The following is a 25,630-nucleotide window of genomic DNA, read 5'->3' on the forward strand; positions in this document are numbered from 1 at the left end:
TTTATATATTTCCCCCTGTGCCGTTAATTTTTTTTTAGCTTTTTTAGTTTTTTCTTTTTTTTAGTTTTTTTGTAGTTTTTACATTTTTTTCTATTTTAGTTTTTAGTTTTTTTACCTTTTTTTAGTTTATTTTCTTCTTTTGTATTAATACTAAAGTCAAGGTTCGAACCTGGAACCTCTCAAACCTAGAACCTGAACATAACGCGCTACCAACTCAGCTACATCGGCTTGAATACTTTCGTTTTTGAATTGGTATATGATGAAATAATTCAGACGTCATATGCGGACAAACATAATGTCACTCGACAGACAGACAACTTATTTATGTATAGGCTATATATATATATATATATATATATATATATATATATATATATATATATATATATATATATATATATCCTGTGTGTTAATGTTTGTGGATTTATGTATAAACTGAAAAATCAACTCATGAGTTGTATACTAATCAACTTAGAAATATAGAAATTAGGTCACTAGCATGTGACCTAGGCCACAAACTAAGTCACTTAGGTTCACTAGCATGTATGCACCATGCAAGCCCACGCCCTGCCCGCATGATGCCAAGAGAGATATACAAGGGCAAATGCCCTAGATTTATGGGTGTATTTTTTTTACTGAAAAACACATTTTTTAGTATTTTCATAGAAAAATTTCAAATCCCCCCCCTAGAAACTGAAAAATTTTAGATAATTTATTTTAGATAAGGAATACCCATTTGGATGTAACAGTAGAATACCCCTTGCCCAGTCCAGCACAGAGCATCGTGACCTGATATGGCAATTTAGTAATATCATCTTAGGGGAACCACAAGTGTGAACTTTTGTCTGGGGCTTTCTTTTTCTGTAGCTTTTAAGAAGATAGCAAATAATTTGTGATCAGTAAAGGTTATGATATAGAGAGTGGAGTCCAATTCACAGCGTTACAGTGACCACCTGCAAATCCTCTCACAGTACCATGTTACAAGATTCCCACAAGCTTGATTATATATGAATAAACAAATGGTAACGTATTGACTCTATTGTCTATATACACTGTTTTCTGAAGATTATGAAATCATATACTTGGGGAAAAGCATCCCCCGCACGCTAGATCCTAGATGTGAATAAATTTCACATGATATTATTTTATCTGCTTTACATAATAATTCTTCGTCCACAACCTCTCCATTAAAATTCATTGTTGGTTGCAACTTCAAAAACAAGCATAAATCAACTAACCTTAGAGGGTCATCCATGTCAGAATCAATGCTATCAGCATCTGAGTCAGCATTTTCAACAAAAGTATGATCAACTAACATTGGAGCAATGTCTGCTTCACTTTCATCAGAGCTGATGTCTACAGCTGGATCTATAACTGAAGCTTCAGCTTTGGATGTATTTAGTCCTGACGAGCTAGCTTCATTTCCTAGAACACAAACCGCGATAAAGGATAGTAGGCAACACTGGGACAGTTAAATCTGAATCCGTTTTGAAGCATACATGAGTATACAAGAACACATAGGGGGGCTTCCCTCCAATATTGGTTCAAAGTATCCTTTTTTCCTGAACAAAAGACTAACTGAAAAGAGAATCACACTACATAATTAATTAATAAGAATTTGAAAGGCAAGACCTAGACCAGTGGTTTGCAGCTTGCAAGCCACATTTAATTCAGAGTTGGTGGCTTCAGAAGAAGTAGAAGAAAAGAAGAAGCAGCTTCAGAGCTAAACTCTTTGTCATTCTGATTATCCACCTTCTATAATCAAATACACATCTAATCACAAACTAGTCAAAATAAATGATTAGAAATTCGGGGTGTGCCTAACACTTCATAACCATATTTGTACCCATATATATCTTAGAGTATGTTCTTGATTCATTTCCAAGAAAATTTTGTGTATTATCAAAGAACAATATTACTGCTCTACACTTGCATGCATCTCACCTCATCCTGCAATTAATAAATCAATAATATTAATAATATTAATAATTAACAAATTAATTTTCATTAGTTCGATTAACAATTAATTAATTAAGTTAAATTAATTAAAAATTAAATAATTAACAAATAATAATTAAAAAATAATAATTAATAATAATACAAAATTAATAATGAAAAGTGTGCACTTGCTGGTCACTAGGCAAAACTGAGAAAAAATAGCTTGAGGGTGAATTTTTAAAATGACTTGAACTGTCAGGTGCAGCTGTCCTAGTGTGCAGTATGTACCATTAACCAAAGATTATCCAATGCTAACTATTTAGTGTTAAATTTAAACCATATATAATCACATTTAACATTTGGGGGTTTGTTTTATAGAGGGCCAGGAGTTGTTGAGCACAGATATTAATGACCTTCATAATTTTTATCTCATTAGGTCTTAATCCATTAGACTAGAGGAAATAAAAAAAGTTGTGACTACAAATTGAGCAATAGATACGTTTTGATGGATAATATAATAAATAATTTAGACCCTAAATGCATTTATGTTAATAATATGTAAATATCTTATTTATTTATGTAAATAAATAATGTAATTATTTATGTAAATAATTTATACCATAATTGCAGCAATTCAATAAATTTTGAATAGTTACAAAAGGTTAATTACCATTAAACTGAAAAGGTAGCCAATTGCTGGCCTAGGAAATGTTCAAAACTTGACTTTGGATAACTCCTAAGTACTTTTTACCATATCTTATGAGAGAAAAAGCACATATCTACTCTATCATTCGCTAATAAAAATGTTTTACACTTGGAGGAGGGGGGGGGTGCATTTGCAACAAGCTGTATCTTAGCAGCAAAAAGAGGCAGTTGTAAAAAACCAATAGAAAGAAAAGTAAGCTTTTTCTTTCACACAAGAAAAAGCTTATTACCACACTCACACAAGAGTGAGTGTGGTAATTATAGAGGCATTAGCTTGGTTTCTGTAGAAAACAAATTTCTTAGTATGAAGATACTTTAGATGGATAGATAAAGTTTTAAAAGAAGAAAAGCATGGTTTTAGGAGGAGAGAGTATGTGTCAATAAACCTAACACTCTTGTATTAATGACCTAGAAGTGGCTGAATAGCCAGACCCCTTTAGTCTTCAGTTTTATAGTATAAGTTAAGATGCAAAACAAACAAAAAAGAAAGAAATTACTATTAAGTTCTAAGTTAGACTAGCCAAGGTTAAAAAAGAATAAAAAAATAAGCATGAAAATGACAAAACATGACTAGACCTTAGCTGTTCACAAATTCTTAAATGTGTTTTAAATTCACATTAATTTTTCTGAAGAGGTTTAATTCCCCAAGCTACAAGTCCATCATTAGCTAGTATTTCCAAAGTAGGCACATCCCTTAGTTCTATACAAAGAAACACAAATTAAACACACATTGCAGAAAAATTACATTAGGGCTAGGCCTACCATTACCATTTGATATAATATGTGAACAAGAAGAATTCCAGCAAAAGCTGGAAGATACCTTTGGAAGATTGAAAGGTTTTGGTGTCATTGCTGATGATGTCCTTGTATCTGGAAAGAATGAAGAACATGACAAGAACTTGGAGCAAGTCCTACAGAAGGCCAGAGAAATTGGGGTCAGGGTTAATAAAAAAAAAAGAGTATTTGGATCCACAAGCATACCATGCTGTGGACATTTGATTACAACAGATGGCATCAAACTAGACCCTTCTAAAGCAAAATCCATAAGCAAGATGTCACAGCCAGCAAACAAATACAAACTGGCCACATTCCTTGCAATGACCAACTTTCTGTCAAAATACATTCCAAACTTGTCATCCTTATACTTTCCAAACATGGAATTAGGAAAACAAAATTTCTTTAAGTGGACCAATGACTGCACTGCAGCAATGGGTAAGATCAGAAAGTTAATTTGTAGTAGCCTGGCAACTTTCAATACTAAGGCAAAATCTGTTGAGCTGGAAACTGACGTCTCCAAGCATGGGCTTGGAGCAGAATGAAACATCAGTGGGAAAATTATTGTGTTTGGTTTAAGAGTTGTAATATTTACAGAACAGAATTATTCCCAGATTGATAAAGAGCTATATGCAAAACCACTAAGCTCCTCTGAGGCTCCAAAGGATGATGCTATAGTTACAGCTATATGAGATTGTGGCTCCAGATGCTAGGGGGAATGATTTGTCTGCTGTTGTTGCACTGTCAAGACTGCATTGACCACATTGGACATTGCATTCCATGCCCACTCCAATATGAGAAGTATCCCTATCAGCTTTAAGAAAATGAGGATCATCTGTGAGGAGATTAGAAGAGATCTAATTATGCTAGAGCTTAACTCAATCATACAATGAGGATGGCTGAATTACCAGCACCAGTATTCTGCTTCTGAACAACCTAATTGGAATGATAAGGATGAGTTGTTCAGTATTGATGGCATCATTTTGGAAGGAAGTAGAGTTGTTATCCCTGGAGCATTGCAAAGAATCATACTGCAGCAATTGCATGTAGCACACCTAGGGATGGAGAAAAGGAAGCAAAGAGCCAGAAGTAACATTTACCATTTACTTCTCTGTAATTTTTCACAACTGAAATACAGAACCAATAAATTATAGAATTCTTCTACTGTTGTTATTTCCTTAGCCTCAGTCATTTTCCTGAGCAAGCCTTTTTTCCAGAGGGAACACTCTCAAAAAGAGCAAAAAATGAAGAATCCAAAGGTACTACATTGATTCCATAAACATATTTCCATTAGAAGTGGTGGTAAAATTCTAGTTAATTGACTTCTTGCTATTTCAGAAAGGGTTTAGGTTAGGAAAATGAAACTTTCAGAGATGAATCTAGAGACTAAAGTGTGTCCCGGGAAAGTATTTTGAAGCAACTATCTCCACTCCTTCTCCCTCTAGAGGGCCCTGACCTTTGATGACCTTTAAAAATTTGTGTGTTATAAAAGTGAAACCTTGCAAAATAGATCTTCTGCTTAATTGGAGTACAACAAAATTGTTTTCAGCTTCATAACTTTGCTCAATTCCATTTTATAAGGTTTGAAAGATATGCAAATACATTTCCTAAATTTTGAAAAAAACATTGATTTGGCTCAAAATTCTACTCAAATAACAGGAATTGTATTTTCAGAACTAAAGGCAGAGAAAAAGCAACTAGTAACTGAAAATTAAGGTAAAATGTTGTTTTGTCAAAATTTCAATAGGTATAGACCTGTCATGTAGGCAAATTTTAGGGCCCTCTAGAAGGAGAAGGAGTGGAGATGGGTACTTTATAATACCTTCCCAGGACATACTTCAGCCTATAGACCCATCTCTGAAAGTTTCATTTTCCTAACCTAAACCCTTTCTGAGATAGGAAGAAGTCAATTAACTAGAATTTTACTGAAGTGGTTAACCACTGAAAGTTTACTTAAAGATGGGCTACAACAAGTGATCTATTCACCTTCATCCTAACTAAGTAGTGGAAAAACTCAAAATTAGCTCTATTTTACTTTATTATCATGTTGCAAGCCACTGCAAGTTTATTGTTGGGTCTATTTATTTACAATGTGAAATTCTAAATAAGGGGCTTTGTGATCAGAAAAATGTGAATGAAATTCTGAGAAATAGACAAAGAACCTCAATGATCCCCTTTTGAAGTATATATCTCCACCCATTTCCCCTCCAGAGAAGATTGATCCTAAATGAAAGATCTTACACCTTTTTGTTACAAAAGTGAAGCCTTGAGGTACATACACTGGTTAAATGAGGTAGAAGGAAATTGTCTTGAGCTTTATGTCTTTGCTCAATCCAAGATTGAAGGATTTTAAAATCAATTTCTTGAAGTTGGAAAAAAGCCTTGATATGACTTAAAATCTTGCTGAAATAATTAGAATTGTGTCTCAAAACCTAGAGCCAATGAAAAAGAGACTGAAAAGCTACACTTGAAGCAAAACCTTTCTGTCAAAATTTGAATAGGTATATGCTAATCATTTATGCAATTTTCTAGGCCCTAGAAACAAGGAAAGTGTAGAGATTGTAGCTTGAAAATGCCTTCCCAGTATGTACTTTAGACCCTGGATTCATTCCTGAAAGTTTCTTTTACCTACCTCAGCTACTTTTTTTTAGATAGCAAGAAGCCCTTAAACTAGATTTGGATAGAAAAAAGTATGGTAACTACTGAAATACTTCCATTACTTAGCTAGAAAGAAGGTAATGGAAAAATACTTCAAATAAATGGTTAATTTGGTCAACCATTAAGCAGAAGTCTGGAAAATATAACAGTAACAGTAACAAAGTATGATAAAACAACTGAAATGCTTCCATGCTTAGCTGGAAAGAAGATGATGGAAAAATGCTTCAAATAAATGGTTAATTAGGTCATCTATTATGTGGAAGTTTAAAGAAAGGAAAATAAAATGGTTCAAGGATAGAAAAGTCCTTCCTTAACAGTAAGAGTACAAACTGTTTTAAGTTGACACAAATAAGCCCAAAAAATCCAAATTTTTTTACAAGAACAACCAGTCTAAAAGATCCAATTTGGAAGACCAAAAATAAATTTGGTAAAATTCTAGTTAGGTGACTTTTGGCTATGTCAGAAAGGGGTTAAGGTAGGAAAATGAAACTTTCAGGGATGGGTCTAAAGGCTAAAGAGTGTTGTGGGAAGGTATTTTGAAATACTTACCTCTACTCTCTCTCTCAAGAGGGTCCTGACCTTTGATGACCTTTAAAAATATGTGTGTTTTAAAGTGAAACCTTGCAAAAAAGATCTCCTGCTTGAATGAATTACAACAAAATTGTTTTCAGCTTCACAACTTTGCTCAATCCCAATTTATAAGATTTTAGAGATAGTCAAATATATTTCCTAAATTTTTAAAAAAGAACATTGATATGGCTCAGAATTCTACTCAAATAACAGGAATTGCATTTTCAGAACTAAAGGCAGAGAAAAAGCAACTGGTAATTGAAAACTAAGGTAAAATATTTTTTTGTCAGAATTTCAATAGGTACAGACCTGTCATGTAGGTAAATTTCAGGACTCTCTAGAGGGAGAAGAAGTGGAGGTGAGTACTTTAAAATACCTTCCAGGATATAATTTAGCCTTTAGACACATCTCTGAAAGTTTCATTTTCTTAACCAAACCCCTTTCCAAGATAGTTAAAAGTCACTAAACTAGAATTTTACCATAAATTTATTTGTCAAACCATCACAAATCACTGTAGACAGGGTGCAGCTTATTTTTGTGTTTTCAGTGCAGGACTTGTGCATGGTGTAGCCCTACTTTCTTTAGATAGGCCTACTATGTCTAAATATAATCCATCAAAAAGCCCATTTTTAATGAGAAACATTAGAGCCTACATGTTAACCTATTTACAATTTATCCTGAATCTTTACTATCAATATTAGCCTATTTAGTGCAGGGCTTCTCCTAAACTTGGTGATGCCCAGGGAAAAATTAATTAGCCTACAGCACTCCTTCCTGACTCAAATATAAGCCTAAAAAGCCAAATAAATGTGGTGAATTAAATATATACCTTATTGTTCAATGTGCTTTGTTTAGCTCATCAGTGGACAGATCTAGGCTAATAGATGAGAAAAAGAATTGCCTTGAGAATTTTTCTCTCATTTAACAAGGATAACAACCTTACATGTTAACCTAAATTCATTATTCTTTTTCGCCACATAGTTACTTATGGATAGCTACCTTGGCTGTTTTCAGTACTTGAGTACTTATTTAGTTTTTTCAAAATATTTTCAATGCTATTTGAGTAGTCCATGTTTCCTTATTTCATAATTACCGCGTAAAGCAGTGTTTCCACTTTCTCATTTTTAAATCCCTAATAAGGAGCTGAAAATCTCTAGAAATCCCAATCTTCAGTTCCGAAATCCCTAAAAATCTCCAAAATCTCATTTTACCCGTACCATTGAAAGGTAACATATTTTGGCTTCTTAGGTTGAAGTCTAGCTATCACTACCATAATAGAATGTCTTGTCATGCGGTTTAAAGCGCTTTTTAATCATCAGCTAAATACAAATAGCTTCAAATATTCTTCAAATAATATTAAGCAAATAGAAAAGAAAATGTAATACTGTGATGTAGATTACAGTACAAGATGTTTAATACTGTTCAATCGTAACTTGTAAAACGTAATCAGACCTTATCTTCCCCTGATGTGTCTTCAACGTTTTTTGTATGGTGGCTGAAGCTTTCACTGTTCTCATGTGGTGTAGTAACTGATCATCTTCACTTTCCAAACTTTCTTGAGCCCTTTTCATTCCATATTTTGTTTTTAGAATCCCCCGCAAAGCTTATGTTTTCAATTTATTCTGATGGTCAGTTTTTACTACTTTTACAGCACTGAAAAACCTCTCGACATTGACATTTGAAAATGGAACAGTGGAAATAAATAATACTTTCGGTTTCTGGTTAGGATCAATTCTGTTCCGGCAGCCTTTTTTTTTTCACCAATACCAAACACCAGCAGGTCACGGCATCCATTGTTTTGACGTTTTAAATATCTATGAGGCTCTGCCTCCTCCACTCCTGCTCTGTTTGGGTTCTGTCCCATGGGATCTGTCCATACTTCCTAACAAAGGGTAGCAGAGAGGCAGGCTGAAGTGATTGGGCTGACACTGGGTCAGCCATTTCAGCATATTTGTAAATGTCGTCTTAGAAATGGAACCTTTTCTGTATCTGGCCTACTGCTTTGACATGGAACGCCTGTGCAGCTTTGAGAACTACTTAGATTGAATCAGGGGGGACGGCGGTATCTGACCTTGAGGTACAGAGGGAATCTTGTCCGTTCGGACCCAAGTAAACGCTTTCAAGGGGAAGTTAAAACTTCCCATTGTTCACATCGATTTCTAAAGCACTAGTTGATTCCACATAGTCTTTCTGCGGGAAATTCAAAGCTGAGACCAATGTTTTAAGCTTTGTTTATACCCTAAAACTATAAATATTTTGGCTTCAAGAGCTCAAATTGTGCTTAAATTTGAATTTGCGACAGAAGTGATTGTTATATTTGTAAAGAACATACAAAAAAGACATCGAGTGGTACGTTCACTTTATTCGTAAGTCAAAAAAATGAACAACAAAAAATTTAACAATTATAATATGAATGTTCATGATTTTCCCCTGGGTACGTAGGCTTGCCAAAAACACACAATACATTTATTGTTACATGTGCCATTGTTTTTAAAAAATGGCTGTCAGTTTGTTTGTCTGTTAAAAACTAGGTAATGAAACGGTAAGAGAGGTGTTTGAATAGTTATAGCCTACCTCTATTATTCACGTCAGTACTTATAAAGCTGGCTACAAGTTCGAGTTCAAGTTTTTTTGATTTTGCACAAAAATCGTAAACATCATACAAGTACTGTGGAGAAAAAGAATCGTACATGCAATGCTTGTCAAAAAAAATTACTACAGTAAGAACAACTACGTACCCTATAAAACTATCAAAATATCTTATAACTTTATTTATCGGACCTGTAAAAAATGACATGCTATCTACCAAATAATCTTATGAAAAAACAACCTCAAAAATGACAAACCATATGACTCCATTAATCGAGAACAGTTCAAGCTGAAATTATTGTTTGAAGCCCACATCAGCATGGAACTGTTTCAAACAGTTCTTTGTTGCTAGTTTGTTACTTCGGACTCCTGTACATCTCAAAATCTGTGTGGTGTTAAAATTTTTCAAGCAACTGAAGACGTTCTTCTCTGTGATTTCAAGTTCAATTCGCAAGGAAACAGATCCTAAATCGAACTATCCTGTTTCTCTGATCAAGAAGATGATGATGATGAACGAATTAAAGGAAAATCCCAAAAATTTCCCTAAAAGTCCATAGGAGAGGAAAAATCCCTAGAAAATCCCCAAATCCCTAAAAAAAACTCTCGCCCCTAAGAGACTTTAACAATCCCCATTTTAGGGGGGAAATCCAAATAGTGGAAACACTGGCGTGGAGTTCAACCAGATTAAGAAAGGAAGATGTCGCTAAAACTCAGACCTATCGCTCAGGCCACATACAAAATATATAGTAAACAAAAGGTATACAGGTCTCCTAGACTTAGAATATGCAGATTATTTGCGTTTCATATATATATACATATGTATATATATACATATATATATATATATGTATATATATATATATATATATATATATATATATATATATATATATATATATATATATATATATATATATATATATATGTATATATTGCAGGTTTTAATACTTTTATATATTAAAACTGTTATGAAATCTCACAATTTTTGTCAGAAGAAAGATCACGTATGGGTTTTATTTGCCAAGGTGATGGTATCGAACCAATGGTCATATAAGATTGGGAAGAGGCTTGCTCAAACGGAAGTTACAGTTCTAATTCCCCATTTCGTGATCAAAACGATGGGAGGAGCAAGATCACTCTCCAACGCCTCTTTTTCCCAAAGTCGTCCGATCAAAACTTTGAGACAGGTATATTGATCAGCATAGTTGAAAAGTCAAGTAATCATGCCTTTGGGGATAACCTGGCCCTGCAGGCCCTCGGGGGAAAAGGTTGTAAGTTATGAAATATGTCTAGTGTCTGCATTTAGTATTTGTTTCAAAATTAAACAGACATTTTTTGGGAGGGTGAATTTTCTGCAGTGAGTATTTTTCAAGAGGAGATTTATCCATGGGGGAGGGAAGTTTTCAGGATGAACTTCCAAAGGAAAACCAGACAGGGGGGATTTACTAGAATTCTTGTACTAAATTCTTTTATTTGACTTACTTTCTCTTTGCCAATTTAACTTTACATGTGGAGATATAAAGGGGAATTTGGCCAGCGAAAATGTTCAATGGAGGTGAGATTGTCTGGGGATGTTTGTGTGTGGGGATATTTTTTAAGAGAGAGATTCTCTATGGGGGAATGTTCCGCGGGAGAAACTTTCCATTGGGACATTGAGAGGGGAGGGTTTCCAGGAAACATTTTGAATAGAGGGAGGATTTCCGGTATATTTTGAAAAACAATTAAATACAAAAAATCAACTAAAAGGAACGAGAAATATCCAAAGTTAAAACGAACCGGAATTGTCTCCCGCATAGAAGTGGGCTTCTCTCCTTGATACCTTATTTTTTACGCTAATTGTAACTTTTCCCCAATTGTTTCAGAGAAACTTCTGAAAAAAAACCGTTTAATTAAAGTAAGATTTTTAAATACAAAAAAAATTGATATTGAGAGCGAGGTATTGAGGAGAGGTTATCCCCCTATTTAATCGCTGAAACCCAGAACCAACTCTTAGGAGAAACTGTTAACATGCGGCTGATTTTGAATAGCAAAAAATAGGTAGTATCTTATTTTTTTTTTTACCCTGAGTCCGAGTAGTTCCAAATTAGGGTTTCTGTAATATTCATTCATATAATTGAAGTTTTTTTTTGTATTTTCCTCAAAATTTTGAAAACACTGCGCAAAAAGCTCTTTAATTAAAATATTTAAGTTAATCTGAGCATAAAAAGTGATCAAAAATATCGAAAGTAAATATTGATATTTCGTTTATTCGAATTATCGCCTAACACTATTGAGGATCGCCTTGCCCGTTTTTGACGAAGTATTTTTGAAATCCGATTCGTCTTTCCCTTTCTTATGTTTGAGGTAAAAAATACAAACTACAGAAAATCTACCGAATCTTGGGTAAAGAAATCCACGAAATTTTCCTCGGAAAATCTATAAAACTATTGCTCAAGCAACCTTCCAGAACACGGTTTAGGGAATCCTTTGGATTTACCGGAACTGGTGTCAGGCGATTTATTGAAGTTTGCCCTATATATGGCTAGGTATGACTTAAAAAAATTACCTAAATTTTGCATTTTACTCGAAAAATACACGCTCGCAACCCTGTGAAATGTTCTTGACACACACTTTCTAGAAGAGTTTCAGTAGTCAGAAAAATAGGATTTTAGGGCGTTCCCTAGGTAATTCTTGTTATCTCCGTTCGTGTTTTTTATTTCAAGCCAGAATTTGTTCATTGTATTGTACATTGAATTAACCTGATAAAGACGGTTATGGGACTGGCAAGTAAGAAAGGAGAAAAAGGGCAGAGAGGGAGAATGTTCAAGGCATTTTAGACATTGTACATTACAAAGCTGTTTCAGGAGTATTTCATCTGCTTAACATCCAGAGCTAGTTTCAAGAATTCTGGAACGTCGAAATGAGGAGTGTCATTGGTCAGTGAAGTAGGATAGATAGTGAACGAGACCAGCAAAAAATATTGTCTATGGTTAAGCACCTCGTCGAAACTTGAATTATTGATGGTCAAACTTGCCTTATTCCATTATGATTTCAAAAGTTGTCAGAAAAGTCTCAGAAGGAAAAAATTAAAGGTATATTCCAAGTCTCGTGTGAATCAAAATATGTCTTACAGCGTTTTGTTTCTAAGACGTTCAAGTTAACTTAAACAAATCCGGCTTCCTCAGCAAAAGAGGAGACAATTTTTGAATAAAAATTGTTTAAGACGACCGTTAAGTGGCACCAGATACCACAAACAGCACAAAAAGATACCAGATACCAACATAGTTGGTAAATATGAGACAAGATACTTAGGACAAATGAAAAACATATAAATCACTTCAAGCAAGTGTCTTGGACGGGTTGTAGGCCGAAGAATTTTCAGTGTTAAGTCAATAGCTTCCCAAGCCAAATTATTGGATACTTCTTGTTAGAAATACATAATTAATGGTAAAACACAACAGCATGAACATTATCAGCATCAGTAAAACTCTACAAGATTTTGTCAATACATGGATATAGTCAGATTAAACCTCATTAAAATTCAAAAGATGACCCCCCCACCAGAAAGAGACTGGGATGCCTCTGAAACTGACTCCACAAAGGATTAATATTTTATGGTAGGTTCAACTCAGTGTCAAAAGTGCCTCCCAGCCTGTAAAACAGTTATTTGATCTGTCAAATATTGCTTTTTTTAAGTAGAAAACTTCTACCTACTATTTTTCTGACTTGTTTTCGCACAGATATAGTGCTGAAATCGTCCATGCCGTATGCGTTGCTGGAAAGGCAAGTGTGCCGGTTTGTAGATTCCGAATCGGAACAGAAAAGCCTGGCTGGAATAGCAATCAGGGCTGCCAAATTTATTTTAAGGAGTGTGTCATATTTTTTCCGAAAATGTGCTTTTTGTGTCATCTCAGATTCCATAATGTGTCACAAAATGTGTCATATTTTTCTGCTACAAATTGTATCATATTTAATTGTCAAATCTTTATTTAGAGTTTTGAATATAAAATCTTTTCCAAATCAGTTCAAAAAGGAGTAAACTTAACCTTATCCTATTATCTTTGGATCATGATTTTTTTGTGACATCATGAAAGAAATAGAAACATTCGATTAAAATTAATGTTACACACTATGAATGTGTCTGGGCGGCCAACGAGGCAAGTTTACATTTATAAAAGTTTTAATGACAATCAATTCCGACAGTAAATTGAAAATAGACTTTTCGTATTACTTCGTAATCGTAATCGGCTCTATACGCAATCGGCTTTATTGGCTAAGCTTTTAATTTACTCAATTGTAAGCCATTCAACTAGCTTCAATGTAGTATTTTTGTCATATTTGTTGGTGCCTTTTTAAGCCAGATGGATTATTCTGAAGGAAAGACATCTCTGGAAATTTGTAATCTTGTCCGAGGTTGGATACCCCTCCTGTACTCCTAAAAATGGGAGTTGCTGCTTATGCACACAGATTTGGTAAACTGCATGCTGTCTAATTTTTACTATTAAGTAGGTACCAGTCAGCTACATCAAATACTCAATCAAGTTCAGATACTCAGCCTGTATTTTGATTTGAAATTTCCGCCTATGGCTGTTTTTTTCGCGTGGTTTATATTTTAAATACGGTGATGGCATCTGTCCTGTATTCTGCACTGTTTGTGTACTACTGCCACGGTTAGGCAGCGCTATGCCCTTCCATTAATTTGTAGCTTTTCTGGAGGTAGAAAATTGAAATTTTACTTTTCTTTTGTTACCATTTAAAAATCAAGACTAGGATGACAAAAATTTGTCATTTCTTTTGAAAAATGTGTCACTTTTTTGGAAAAATGTGTCATTTTTGTCGATTGTGTCATTTTTTAAAGAAAAATGTGTCATTTTCGTCGATTGTGTCATCATTTCGTCTGAATGTGTCATTGTGTCACGCAACATCAAATTGTGTCATTATGACACAAAATGTGTCAATTTGGCAGCCATGATAGCAATCCGGAGCTCACCAATTCGTGTGCCAAGTCAAAATTTTGGTTCCATATACGGAAAGTGTGGTATGTTGCGTACCGGTGGAATGAATAAAGTCCGCCTTTCGTAGTTGCAGCGGTAGTGGCGACCTAGCAAGAGATTATACAAAGAGACGTTTCACAAAAGATCGGAAACGATATGAAACAAAATCTACAGCCCTAATGTCCCACAGGGTACGTAATGACCTAGACTTTGTATGAAAAGTGTCAAAACATGGTAAATAATCATTTAGCGATTCCTTCCATGCCAGTGGCAATTACTTCATATCCCTAGAACTTTTATTTATCGTCATGGATAGGCAGTGTGGTTTTCGAAATTATCTGATCCAGTTCACAGCCTATATAGACACGCAGTTGCGCAAACATTTTTCAAAAGGAACACATAGCTATTGTCGCGACTTCGACGATAGAGCCAAGATCTTTCCGCGCTGATTGGCTGCGACAGCGTCGGAGGTTAACGCCTAGTCTAAAGATGTCTGTTGAACTCCTTCTATGGGCAAGATACGACACCTCGCAACTGTGTGTCTTGGCTATGATTTTGTGGCCTTGTATCCTTTTCTGGGTACTAGGCTGTGGTCTAGTTTCTCTTTTTTCGCGTTTCCATTGACCTCTGACGTATTTTTTGAAGCTATAAGTAGCTCCCAATACACACTTCAAGAAGATTCAATGACCAACTCTACTAATTTGACTAATTACTAAATGACTAACTAATTTAACAGCTAGTTTAGAACTATACAACACTCTATAACCGTTAGTTTTACTTACAGCAAAGCCTATATAATAATGAGCAAATTTTTATGAATACTGCCCGTTAAAAGCACGCTAATTCGGAACATTCGATCTTAACAAAAGAAATTTAAGAGGCTTAAATATAATTTGCGAAATAATCACACATTTTTATGCGATTACTTGTCGGTTAATTTTTTAATAAATACTGATTCAAAAACAAAATTGATCATTTAAATCAAATTGTAGTTGAATAGACATGGCAACACTGTCTTCTATAACATCCACATTCATCTCAAGTAGCTTCAACACACGCTTACTACCCCCTGACCCCCTTCTTTGAAACCGGAGCATAAACCCGTTGGACATCTGTATAGGGGTCCAGCTTCTTCCCCTTCAAAACAAATAATCTTCCCATATGTAAAATGAGGAGCAAAAGGGAAATTAGGGTAAATAAATAGAACGAAGAAAAGTGCATGATTATGCATCAACTACTATGAAGGAGGGGTCATTGTCTAAGAGATAGGGGGAGGGGGACATGTCTACAAGAGGGCATTTTCGATGCCCAATATGTCTAGGTCTCCATAGACCTTCAAATAATACAGGGAGGGTAGGGAGGTATGAATAAATTGCTCATCTCCCTTCATTTAGAATAAGCCTGAATAAGGGTGCTGCAGGGTGATACCTCCCCCCTTTTATTGCTGAAAAATGTCTCTGACAATTATTTCGAAGCTTCATTTAATTAAACTACCCTTAGTCTGTAGGTTTTTATTTTAAGTTTGTCTTAATTCACTTTAGTTTCTGTTCAATACACGTCCAAAATTTTAACTAAACTTTGAGATCAGATGTAGATGTTGGAGAAGGGCCCCTCCGAAGATTGCCAAGGATTGTTCTTTCTGGGTATCCATCAGACACAAAAGGAAAATTAGGTAATCCTCAAAAGAGTAGCAAAAGTAATTCGCAAATTGAATACAAACAATTTGTACACGCAGATATAATACTAGTAATTTGAAAACAAAATTAATTAACGACAAACAATTTATTTTGTTGTAAATCAAACGTTCTTCCTCTGAGGAAACGACACGTAATTTTCACATATAAAAAGAATAAAAAAAAATCACTGCTGAATGGGTGGTCTGCATTTCTCAATAGATACGTCATCAAAATACCGGTGAGTTAAGGCACGCTTCGCTGAAATCCGTCGAGCCGGATCATACGTGAGCAATTTCTGAAAAAAAAAAAGAAATTTCCAAAAAAAAGAAGAAATTCCTAAAAAAGAAGAGATTTTCGAAAAAAAGAAGAAATTTCTGAAAAAATTTCTGAAAAAAGGGAGAAATATCTGAAAAAAGGGAGAAAAATCGAAAAAAGAAGACATTTCTGAAAAAAAGGAAGAAATTTTTGAAAAAAGAAGAAGAAATGTTAACACTGCCGATGAAAGACTACTTTTTTTGTGTAAGGATGCCAATTGGAAGAGGGACTTGGAAAAATACTTTTTTGTATCTTCATTAAAAAAAAAAACCTTCCCCTTCTTTCGAATGAAATTGGAAGGAGTTATCGAAAAATATTTCAATGAAGTGTGAACTTCATGCATGGGATTAAACATATAAGCTTTGAATAGACTGGGGTTAATTCTCCCTGTCGTTTTGAAGTCAATTTTATCTTTAGGGAAACATCATTATGAATATGTAAAATTAAAACACACAAGTATTTAAAAAAATTGGAAAAGGTTACTTTTTGAATTTGACTTCTGAATGGGTCACTGGTCCAAATTCAAATATAGTACGTATTTTAATGCTCAGGACAGTTTATCCCTTATTTACTGCTGATTCCAAAATTATTTATATTTTTTTCACTTACGTCGATATTCAAATTATTTTTGATATTTTCAGTTTAGATTTCTGCAAACTAATTTTGCGAAAAAGATTATAGTCATGATTTGGTATCCTTTGGCTCTTTGACTGGATTGTCAAACTATGTTGCCAACAATTAATTTAATATAGTTATTTAACACAACAATTTATTTAATGTAATTTATCAATATTATACAATTGTCTAATAAAATCAATAATTTCATTTAATTGAATAATGAATATACTACAATCATCTAATATAACGTTGTAGCTTAAAATAACCATTAGCTGAACATAATTCAATTATTTACTAAATATAACTGCTTAATAATACTATTGTTCGATTTACTTACATCATTTAATACAATATAATTATTTTATAAAAACCGGATATTATTCATAGCTTAATATGACTATTTATACGTTTTTGTTGGTATTTGTTGTATTAGGTGCCAATATCACGTTCCAGGGATATAGGGATAATGGGTTGACACTTTGTTAGAAATCACTTCTATACATTAATCCCAAATATAGAGATTGATCTTTAAGTCATAGCAGACCTATTCAAACATGCTGACAGTACATTGATGATGAGTTATGCTACTAGAGCTAATGTGTTACGTGTCAATGTCAACGAATCCGTTCCACGGACAGAGGGTAAGCCAGTCGTTAAAACCTGATTAGTTCCACATATACATGTTGTTCTTTTAGTTATTATTGACTAATAGGTCATGTTTGACCTATTAAACATGTTGACAGGACTAATTCAGTTGGTGGTTTTCTAATAAGTTTTTTAAACATAATGCTGAAGAGATGAAGGAACTGTTGTAAGCAAGGCAGTGATAACTCCAAGAGTCTTGCTATCACAGGCAAAATTATTGTTACCCCCCCCATATGTTTCAGACGCTTAAGTATAGTGTCTTAAATATGTTTAAAAAGTTTTTTAAACATAATGCTGAAGAGATGAAGGAACTGTTGTAAGCAAAGCAATGCCAAATCCAAGAGTCCTGTCATAGGCAAAATTATATGGACTATATGTAACAAGGTGGCGTAGTAAAACATAATATGTATTAATATGTTACTGTGAAATACCGAAATTGGAGAATGTCGACATTCACCAGTGAATGTCTGAAATTTCGTTTTCCCTGCTTGGATTCAGTCAGCTTTGCCGGTCTTATGCAAGGTTTGATGGTGACAGGTTAGGTTTCTAACTCATTTCTGAGACCTAACATGTCACCATCAAACCTTGCATAAGACTGACAAAGCTAATTGAATCCAAGTAGAGAAAAATGAATTCCGGACATCCACCAAATTTCGGTATATATATATATATATATATATATATATATATATATATATATATATATATATATATATATATATATATATAGGAACAAGAAAAAACTGCTATGTAGTGTAATTCACTAATGCCAAAAAGACAATAATAGAACATAAAAAGATATAATAAAAGATGCACAATCAGTGAAGAAGATATAATAGAAAACAAGATATTACAATAGAGAATTATATAATAGCAAATTAGCTAATTAAGCATGACAAAGTAAAAATAGCCAAATGATGCTGCTTACTAATTTTTATTACTAATATTTAAGATGTTTTTCTGCCTTCCAATATAAGAGAATATATTTATTCGCTAGAATAGCTTTAAACTAAGCTAGAACGCAAGAAAAGAATTAAATAATGAAAGGAGATATCAACAGGGGCAACAACAAAAAATAGAAGGTAATTAGTACTATTTCAAGGTCAACACAATGAGATATATGGAAAATGTGAAGCATAAAACAACTTAAATAACTTAAAAAAAACACAAAAAAACAGAATACTAAAAAAAAAAAATGAACAGAATACTATACACAGGAACTACAGTACGGCGGCGATGATTAAAAGTACGCCAGATGCCATTTTGGTAAAGATGGGTTATGTATATGTTATAGGTAAACACAGCACGAGGAATCGAATGGTGCAGTCAGAATTGTCCTATCTCGCACCCTTAGGAAGATCAAGATACGCACTGATATTATCTTATGGATCTATAACATAGGGACCCGGCATTTATCTCCTTTTCTTTTCAAGGAAAAAGGAGACATGCGCCCTAAAATGGAATAATTTCGAATTCAGACGGAATACTTGTATTGAATTTATACAAGCTTGCAAAGTTGGTTTAGAATATGTTCCAACTATCTCCATTAGCTTCATCCTTCAGAGAGACCACAGCCAACAAACTTGTTTCCATTTTTTTGGCTTTCTAAAAAAGTTACAAAATTGGCTTATGTCGCTCTTTTCATTATAACAGTAATATTTTCTTTAAGCAAATTCTATAGGCAATCTTATAAGTTTATCTAGTATGGTATTTAGTTACAAAGAGGTGTGAGTCAGGAGAAAGAATATATCTGTGAAAGTCAGGCTATAGGTATTTCAGTTCTAGTTCCCAAGTAAGGTCATCTGCTTCCTAAGGACGTTTGATGAAGTTGATTTAAATAATCTCCATAATAATTTAAGAAAGTGACATGCATGCCAAACAGGACAAGTCCATTCAAATAAGGATCAAAATGTAAGGATTAACAGCTTTTAAACTAGTCACTGCAATATCAAATCGCTTAAGTTCAGATAAGGATTTTTAGGAAGAGGCTAGCAGATTTGTCATGTAATTAGTCATAGTAATATCAAATCTTTTTAGTTCAGAAAGGATTTTAGAAAGAGGCTAGTAGGTTTGTCATTGTAATTTGTCATGGAATTAGTCATTGTTATATCAAATCTTTTAAGTTCAGAAAAGAATTTTAGGATGAGGCTTGCAGATTCGTCATTGTAATTTGTCATGTAATTAGTCATTGTAATATCAAATCTTTCAAGCTCAGAAAAGGATTTTTAGGAAGAGGCTAGCAGATTTGTCATTTAATTAGTCATTGTAATATCAAATCTTTTAAGTTCAGAAAAGAATTTTTAGGAAGAGGCTAGCAGATTTGTCATTTAATTAGTCATTGTAATATCAAATCTTTTAAGTTCAGAAAAGGATTTTTAGGATGAGGCTAGCAGATTTGTCATTGTAATTTATCATTGTAATATCAAATCTTTTAAGCTCAGAAAAGGATTTTTAGGAAGAGGCTAGCAGATTTGTCATTGTAATTTGTCATTTAATTAGTCATTGTAATATCAAATCTTTTAAGTTCAGAAAAGGATTTTTAGGAAGAGGCTAGCAGATTTGTCATTTAATTAGTCATTGTAATATCAAATCTTTTAAGTTCAGAAAAGGATTTTTAGGAAGAGGCCAGCAGATTTGTCGTTGTAATATCAAATCTTTTAAGTTCAGAAAAGGATTTTTAGGAAGAGGCTAGCAGATTTGTCATTGTAATTTGTCATTTAATTAGTCATTGTAATATCAAATCTTTTAAGTTCAGAAAAGAATTTTTAGGAAGAGGCTAGCAGATTTGTCATTGTAATTTGTCATTTAATTAGTCATTGTAATATCAAATCTTTTAAGTTCAGAAAAGGGTTTTTAGGAAGAGGCTAGCAGATTTGTCATTGTAATTTGTCATGTAATTAGTAATTGTAATATCAAATCCTTTAAGTTCAGAAAAGGATTTTTAGGAAGAGCAGATTTGTTCTTGAGATATTGCTGATGCCGCCTTTTGACAACCTTCAATAGTGAGTTTTCATTTAGTTCAATATCCCCCTGAAAATGCGCTGAAAGTTTCAACTTAATACCCTTAACCTTAGCAGTAGTAGTATATATACAGCGCCTCTTGATTAGTTCAACATCCAAATGCATAATAACCAAGAGGTTTGCAGAGTCTTTAGTTCTCAGATCTAAGTCCACGTAGTCAGCTGTATTGGTTTAAAGGAAGAAAGTTGATGATATGAGAGCCATCTTTAAGATATTTGAAGAAAATCAAAAAAATAATTTTGTAACAGAAAGACATATAAGCAATCAGAAATTATCTCTCAGTGTTTACAGAGTAACTAGTAGATATCCCGCTATATTGCACTTCTTATAGAAACGCTCCAACAGCAATCCAGTTTGTTAGAAAAATTTGCTAGCAATGTTAGCTAGTAATTTTTGTTAGGTCATTGAAAGAATGGTGTCAGTAAGCAATATAGGAAAAATCTGAGAAGAGGCAAGGAAAAATATTGGATTAGGAGAATAAGGAAAAAGAAAAAAAAGAAGAAAAATAGAAATATATAATATCGCAGGGCAATCCGAGAAGAAGCAAGAAAAAAAAAAAAAAAAAAAACACCAGTGCTACCCACTAAAAAGCAATTTTCCAAGGGGACAGCTTTAACTTTCCTGTTTAGGCAGTGACGGTTCTCTTACGCCGAGGGCGAAATCTCAATCAGCACCTCCCCAGATTTGTCTCCCCAAAATTTTCGGCCAGATTTTAACGATATTTCCATTTACTAACAAAAATATGAACACACAATATCACGAAAAGCCTTAAAATTGACTACATCAGGTCTTCTAACTTTTATTTTCAAGGAATGGTCATGAAGATATGGGAAAAATGAATATTTCGGATTCAATTTGCTTATACTTAATGCCAAGTGCACCTTCTACTTAATTTTAATAAAAATAAATTTCGAAAATAAGAAAATGATTGTAACCGTTAGACTATTTTTGATATTTTGCGCTCCCTGAATTTCTGCACCAGAAGTTAGTGCCCCTCCCTTAAACCCATCTCTGTGATTAGGGGTTTTGACGATGGTGATTCCAATGGTGCACTTCTCGTTTTAATCAAACGAAATTCCCGAAAAATTGTTTTGTCAGCAAATATCAGTCAAAAATATAAGTGGCAACACTGACAAATATATTGTACTATCCTAAAATCTTCACGATTCTGGAACAACCAAAAGAAAAGTCTTGGAACATCAAAGTTTTTGAAATAAATAAACAGAACTAAAGTAGTCTAGGAGTTAAAATATGTTTTTATTTTAATATCCTTGGTACTTTAAAGGAAATAGACACTTTGTTCAAGGGAGTAAAAGGTGGAGCTGTGAGTATAGTGGGGTAGAAAAGGAGCAGGTGGGGCGGGGCGGACTGTTGGTGTGCCGTTCAAGCAGCTTCATTGTACGTTAAAGTTTTAGGTGTCAAATATGGAGCACTTATTACCGATATGCAAATTTTGTACAGGAACTTCCAATAAGGTTCTCTAACACGGTGATCTCAACAATACACGAAATATTCAATCCATCAACAAAGATTATCAGGTTACCTAGATTACCTAGAACGAAGAAATTCCTTGCGATCTTTCAGCAAGCTATACAATACACCTCTGACTCAACTAGCCTACTTATATGATTACGTGAATAACCTTAGTAATGCTTTTTCTCTCTTTTTTTATTTATTTATTTGTTTTGTTTTTTTTAATTTAGACTCCGCTTTATTTCTCAGTTTTATTGTAAGCGGGCAAAAATAGATAAATAAACATATATATATATATATATATATATATATATATATATATATATATATATATATATATATATATATATATATATATATATATATATATATATATATATATATAAATGTTTGTTAAAGCGTTGTCATTAATTTGTTAACGTTATCGTTATCATGGCTACCAAAATAAAATTAAATTTGAAAAATGGAAACCTACTAGAAGTAAGTCCAGTCCATCAGTATCTAGAGCTGGTATTGATTCTCGAAGGTTGGAGGGAGGCCATTTGGGGAATGTCGGCTTATAGTCAGGAAGCTCTGTGATTTGCTCCCAATTTGATTCGTCTGGTGTTCCAAGTGTTCTAAAAACTCGGAATAACTGGTCGATTTCAGAATCACCGGGGAAAAGGGCTCGACTTCGCAACTGAACAAAAAATATAATAAATAATTAAAAAATGCAAATAGAACAAAAATATATAACCAAACAAAAATATGCAAATAAAATAGAAAGCCCCGTTTGCTACACATTAGCAGTCAAGATTTTCGAAATGACGCTTTACCTTATTTCTTTGACACTTATTAGTTGCAATTAACTTTAAATGATGATTCTAATAATAAAAATTAAGTGACATTAAGAATATTTAACGTCAATATTTCTGGATTATGAAGTTATTTTGACACTATTATTTTAAAACTTTTAGGCAATATTTACATAAACATTACTTGAAATAAAACGTTTTCACCAAGTTTCTCATTTTTAAAGTCATTTAGTGCCAAAAAGAGTTACAACAATTTTGGAACTTCGCCTTTCCGCTATTAATAACATTCACTTGAAGCATACAGAGTTTCAGAAACCCCGCAAAGAAAGATAGCAAACAAGTAGCCTAATAAAGAGAAGTTATAATTCTACTTTTTTTTTGCTTTTTGGAACGGCCAATCTGACATTTTGGTTGTTTCGGTTAAGGCCGTGATTAAGTGAACTTATGGAACTCGAAAATCCCATGTTAAAATTGAAAATTTATATTTAAAAAGTACTCAAGTATTCATTGGCGGAAGATACCGCTTTTAATATCAGGCCGTAGCTTCTTGAAGATGCTACAAAATGTTTGCTAGGATTTTGCTCTATTTCCTCTAATTGCTTAGAAATCTTAGAAAATGTCTAGCTCTTTTTCACAAGTGTACTCTGTGAAGGATATTGCTTTTAGAACAAAATCGGTACTATCATGAGCCGAAGACAATAACCTGTAAGATGATTGCAACCATTTTTCGATGTATTTTCCTGTTTTCGAACAGTCCCATAGAATATTTTCAGCTACCTGAAATTTGTACAAGTTTTTTGCCAGAAAGAATCGTTTTAGATCGCCGATAACATCCCTAGAGACCATATTGACAAGCGGTATAATTAACCTACTATTTTCCGCCAATGAATAACTGCTATTTGAAGGGTTTTTGACAATCGACGATCTCTAGAGAATTGAGAGACAGAAGGCTACCCAAATTCAATTTTGGACCTCGATGTTTTCAAGTTCACTTAACCACGGCCATAATCTTTTGATTTGAACAGCCTCATTTATAAGCAGTTTTTAAAACTAAGTAGGAATTTGTTACAAATTAACACTTAAGGGAAAAAATGCCATAATTTTCCTATAATTCTACGGATATTATAGATATTAACACAGAAGAGAAAAAGAGACTACTTTCCCACAATTCTATGGCAACAGGTGAAATCCAATTTCATTGGTTTGCATCTATGAAGTATCAAAAATTAACATCAAAAACACAAAGAGATTATTTTCCTATAATTCTTGCCAAAAAGTGTGCTTCAATCCCATTGGTTTATATCTATGATGCATAACAATAAACACCAAGGACAAAAGAGACATTATTTTCTATTATGGCAAAAAGTGCGCTTCAATTAAATTAGTTTATATCTATGACGTATTGCAAATTAGCACCAAAGAGGAAACAAGACATTACTTTTCAACAATTCTATGACAAAAAGTGTACATTAATTGAGAGTGAGAGATACTTTTTATTTTAAAAACGATTTCACAGCGCGTGGCGCCAAATTAGCGCTTTGCGTCAGGTTTTACAATCAGATAAAACTTGCCAAAAAAAGAGAGAAAAACACAGAGAAGACACACAGTGTCAGACAGACATTTGTCAGATAAAAAAAACCGATCATCAACTAAAAACTGAGTCAATACAACAGATTAACTAGTTAATAGTGTTTACAAATGCAGAAACGAAGTTTTCTGATGGAAGTAAAGAGTGAGGATCACACTTAAAACAAACAAGAATCATAACTTAGCAGTTTATGCAACATCTCCCTGCAAAATTGGCTAAATAAAAATCCTCCTTACTACAGTTTGTTCCCACGAACTGTTTGAAAGCTTTTATCCCCTAAATTTCTAGTATTCTGAAAAATTAACACTTTACTGAAAATACAAAATTGACGCAACAAAACACGATTAGAAGTAGGCTATCCTGTATTAAGTATCCTGCAGAGAATACAAGACTAATTTAAAAGGCTCACAACAGTCTTTCATTGGCCATGAAATCAGTGGGGAGTGAGAGACTTTTGTTTTAAAAACGACTTTCACCTCACATGGTATCGAATTTGCCCTTTACGTCAGATATTACAGTCAGATAAAACTTGTCTAAAAAAAGGGAAATACACAGACGCCGACACACTGTGTCAGAAAGACACTTGTCAGATTAAACAGACAGATCATCAACAAAAAACTGAGTCAATACAACAAATTCACTGATTAACAATATTTACAAATGCAGAAACGAAACTCTCCCTGTATGTCTAGTCGAATAGTGAGAGAGGTTGAAGGATAGGGACATTCTCGGAGTTGGGTCTTTGAGGTCGGCATCTTAAAGGTTGAAAAGGCGGGGGGGAATAAATCTTGGAAACGGGGGGTTTGTCATGGCTTTATTGCCAAACCGGGTACACAGGAGGGTTCTTCTCTCTGATAGGGTAGTAAGCTGGACAGTGAGTGACAGGGTTGCAAATTTTGCTCTATCATAAGAACACCCAGAGCTTAGGTTAACATAAAATTAAATGTCTGTGTCGTTATAAATCGTGACGTTGTTCAGCGCCTTTCTCTTGCATTGAGTTTGACATTCCTTTAAATAGACGAATTATAAATTCGCGCTCTTGACTAGAATCCAGTGTAACTGCCTTTATGGAGAAAGTTCCAGGAATAGGGTAGTGAGCTGGAAATGCTTAAGAAGAAAGTGACATGGGAGTTTACCTTGACCATAGATAATTCTTAATACTCGCTTCTGAACTGACTATTGAATAAGATTGGGAAGTAGTTAAGACAAATTGCCAAACCGGCAAAGAATATTCAAGAAAAGGGCGGATGAAACTTGTATAAATTCGTAAAAGGTGGATTGCAGGGCAAGAAA

The 25,630-nt window shown here is 33.8% G+C and overlaps 2 protein-coding genes across 2 annotated transcripts in view; both read right to left on the reverse strand.

Annotated features, from left to right (window-relative positions):
- The window catches only part of LOC136038273 (KAT8 regulatory NSL complex subunit 2-like), a 36,716-nt gene extending 28,958 nt beyond the window's left edge, over window positions 1-7,758 (reverse strand). Inside the window, exons 1-2 of the mRNA XM_065721394.1 lie at window positions 7,645-7,758; window positions 1,239-1,425 (exon numbers count right to left, since the gene is read on the reverse strand). Of these exons, the coding sequence (XP_065577466.1) occupies window positions 1,239-1,425; window positions 7,645-7,717 (260 nt within the window). The 5' untranslated portion in view covers window positions 7,718-7,758. The remainder of the gene's footprint in view (window positions 1-1,238; window positions 1,426-7,644) is intronic.
- An 8,216-nt stretch (window positions 7,759-15,974) lies between these two features.
- Window positions 15,975-25,630, reverse strand: part of LOC136038274 (cyclin-dependent kinase 2-like) — a 30,393-nt gene continuing 20,737 nt past the window's right edge. Inside the window, exons 4-5 of the mRNA XM_065721395.1 lie at window positions 22,431-22,634; window positions 15,975-16,178 (exon numbers count right to left, since the gene is read on the reverse strand). Of these exons, the coding sequence (XP_065577467.1) occupies window positions 16,068-16,178; window positions 22,431-22,634 (315 nt within the window). The 3' untranslated portion in view covers window positions 15,975-16,067. The remainder of the gene's footprint in view (window positions 16,179-22,430; window positions 22,635-25,630) is intronic.

Source organism: Artemia franciscana, chromosome 17, assembly GCF_032884065.1.
Source record: "Artemia franciscana chromosome 17, ASM3288406v1, whole genome shotgun sequence".
NCBI lineage: Eukaryota > Metazoa > Arthropoda > Branchiopoda > Anostraca > Artemiidae > Artemia > Artemia franciscana.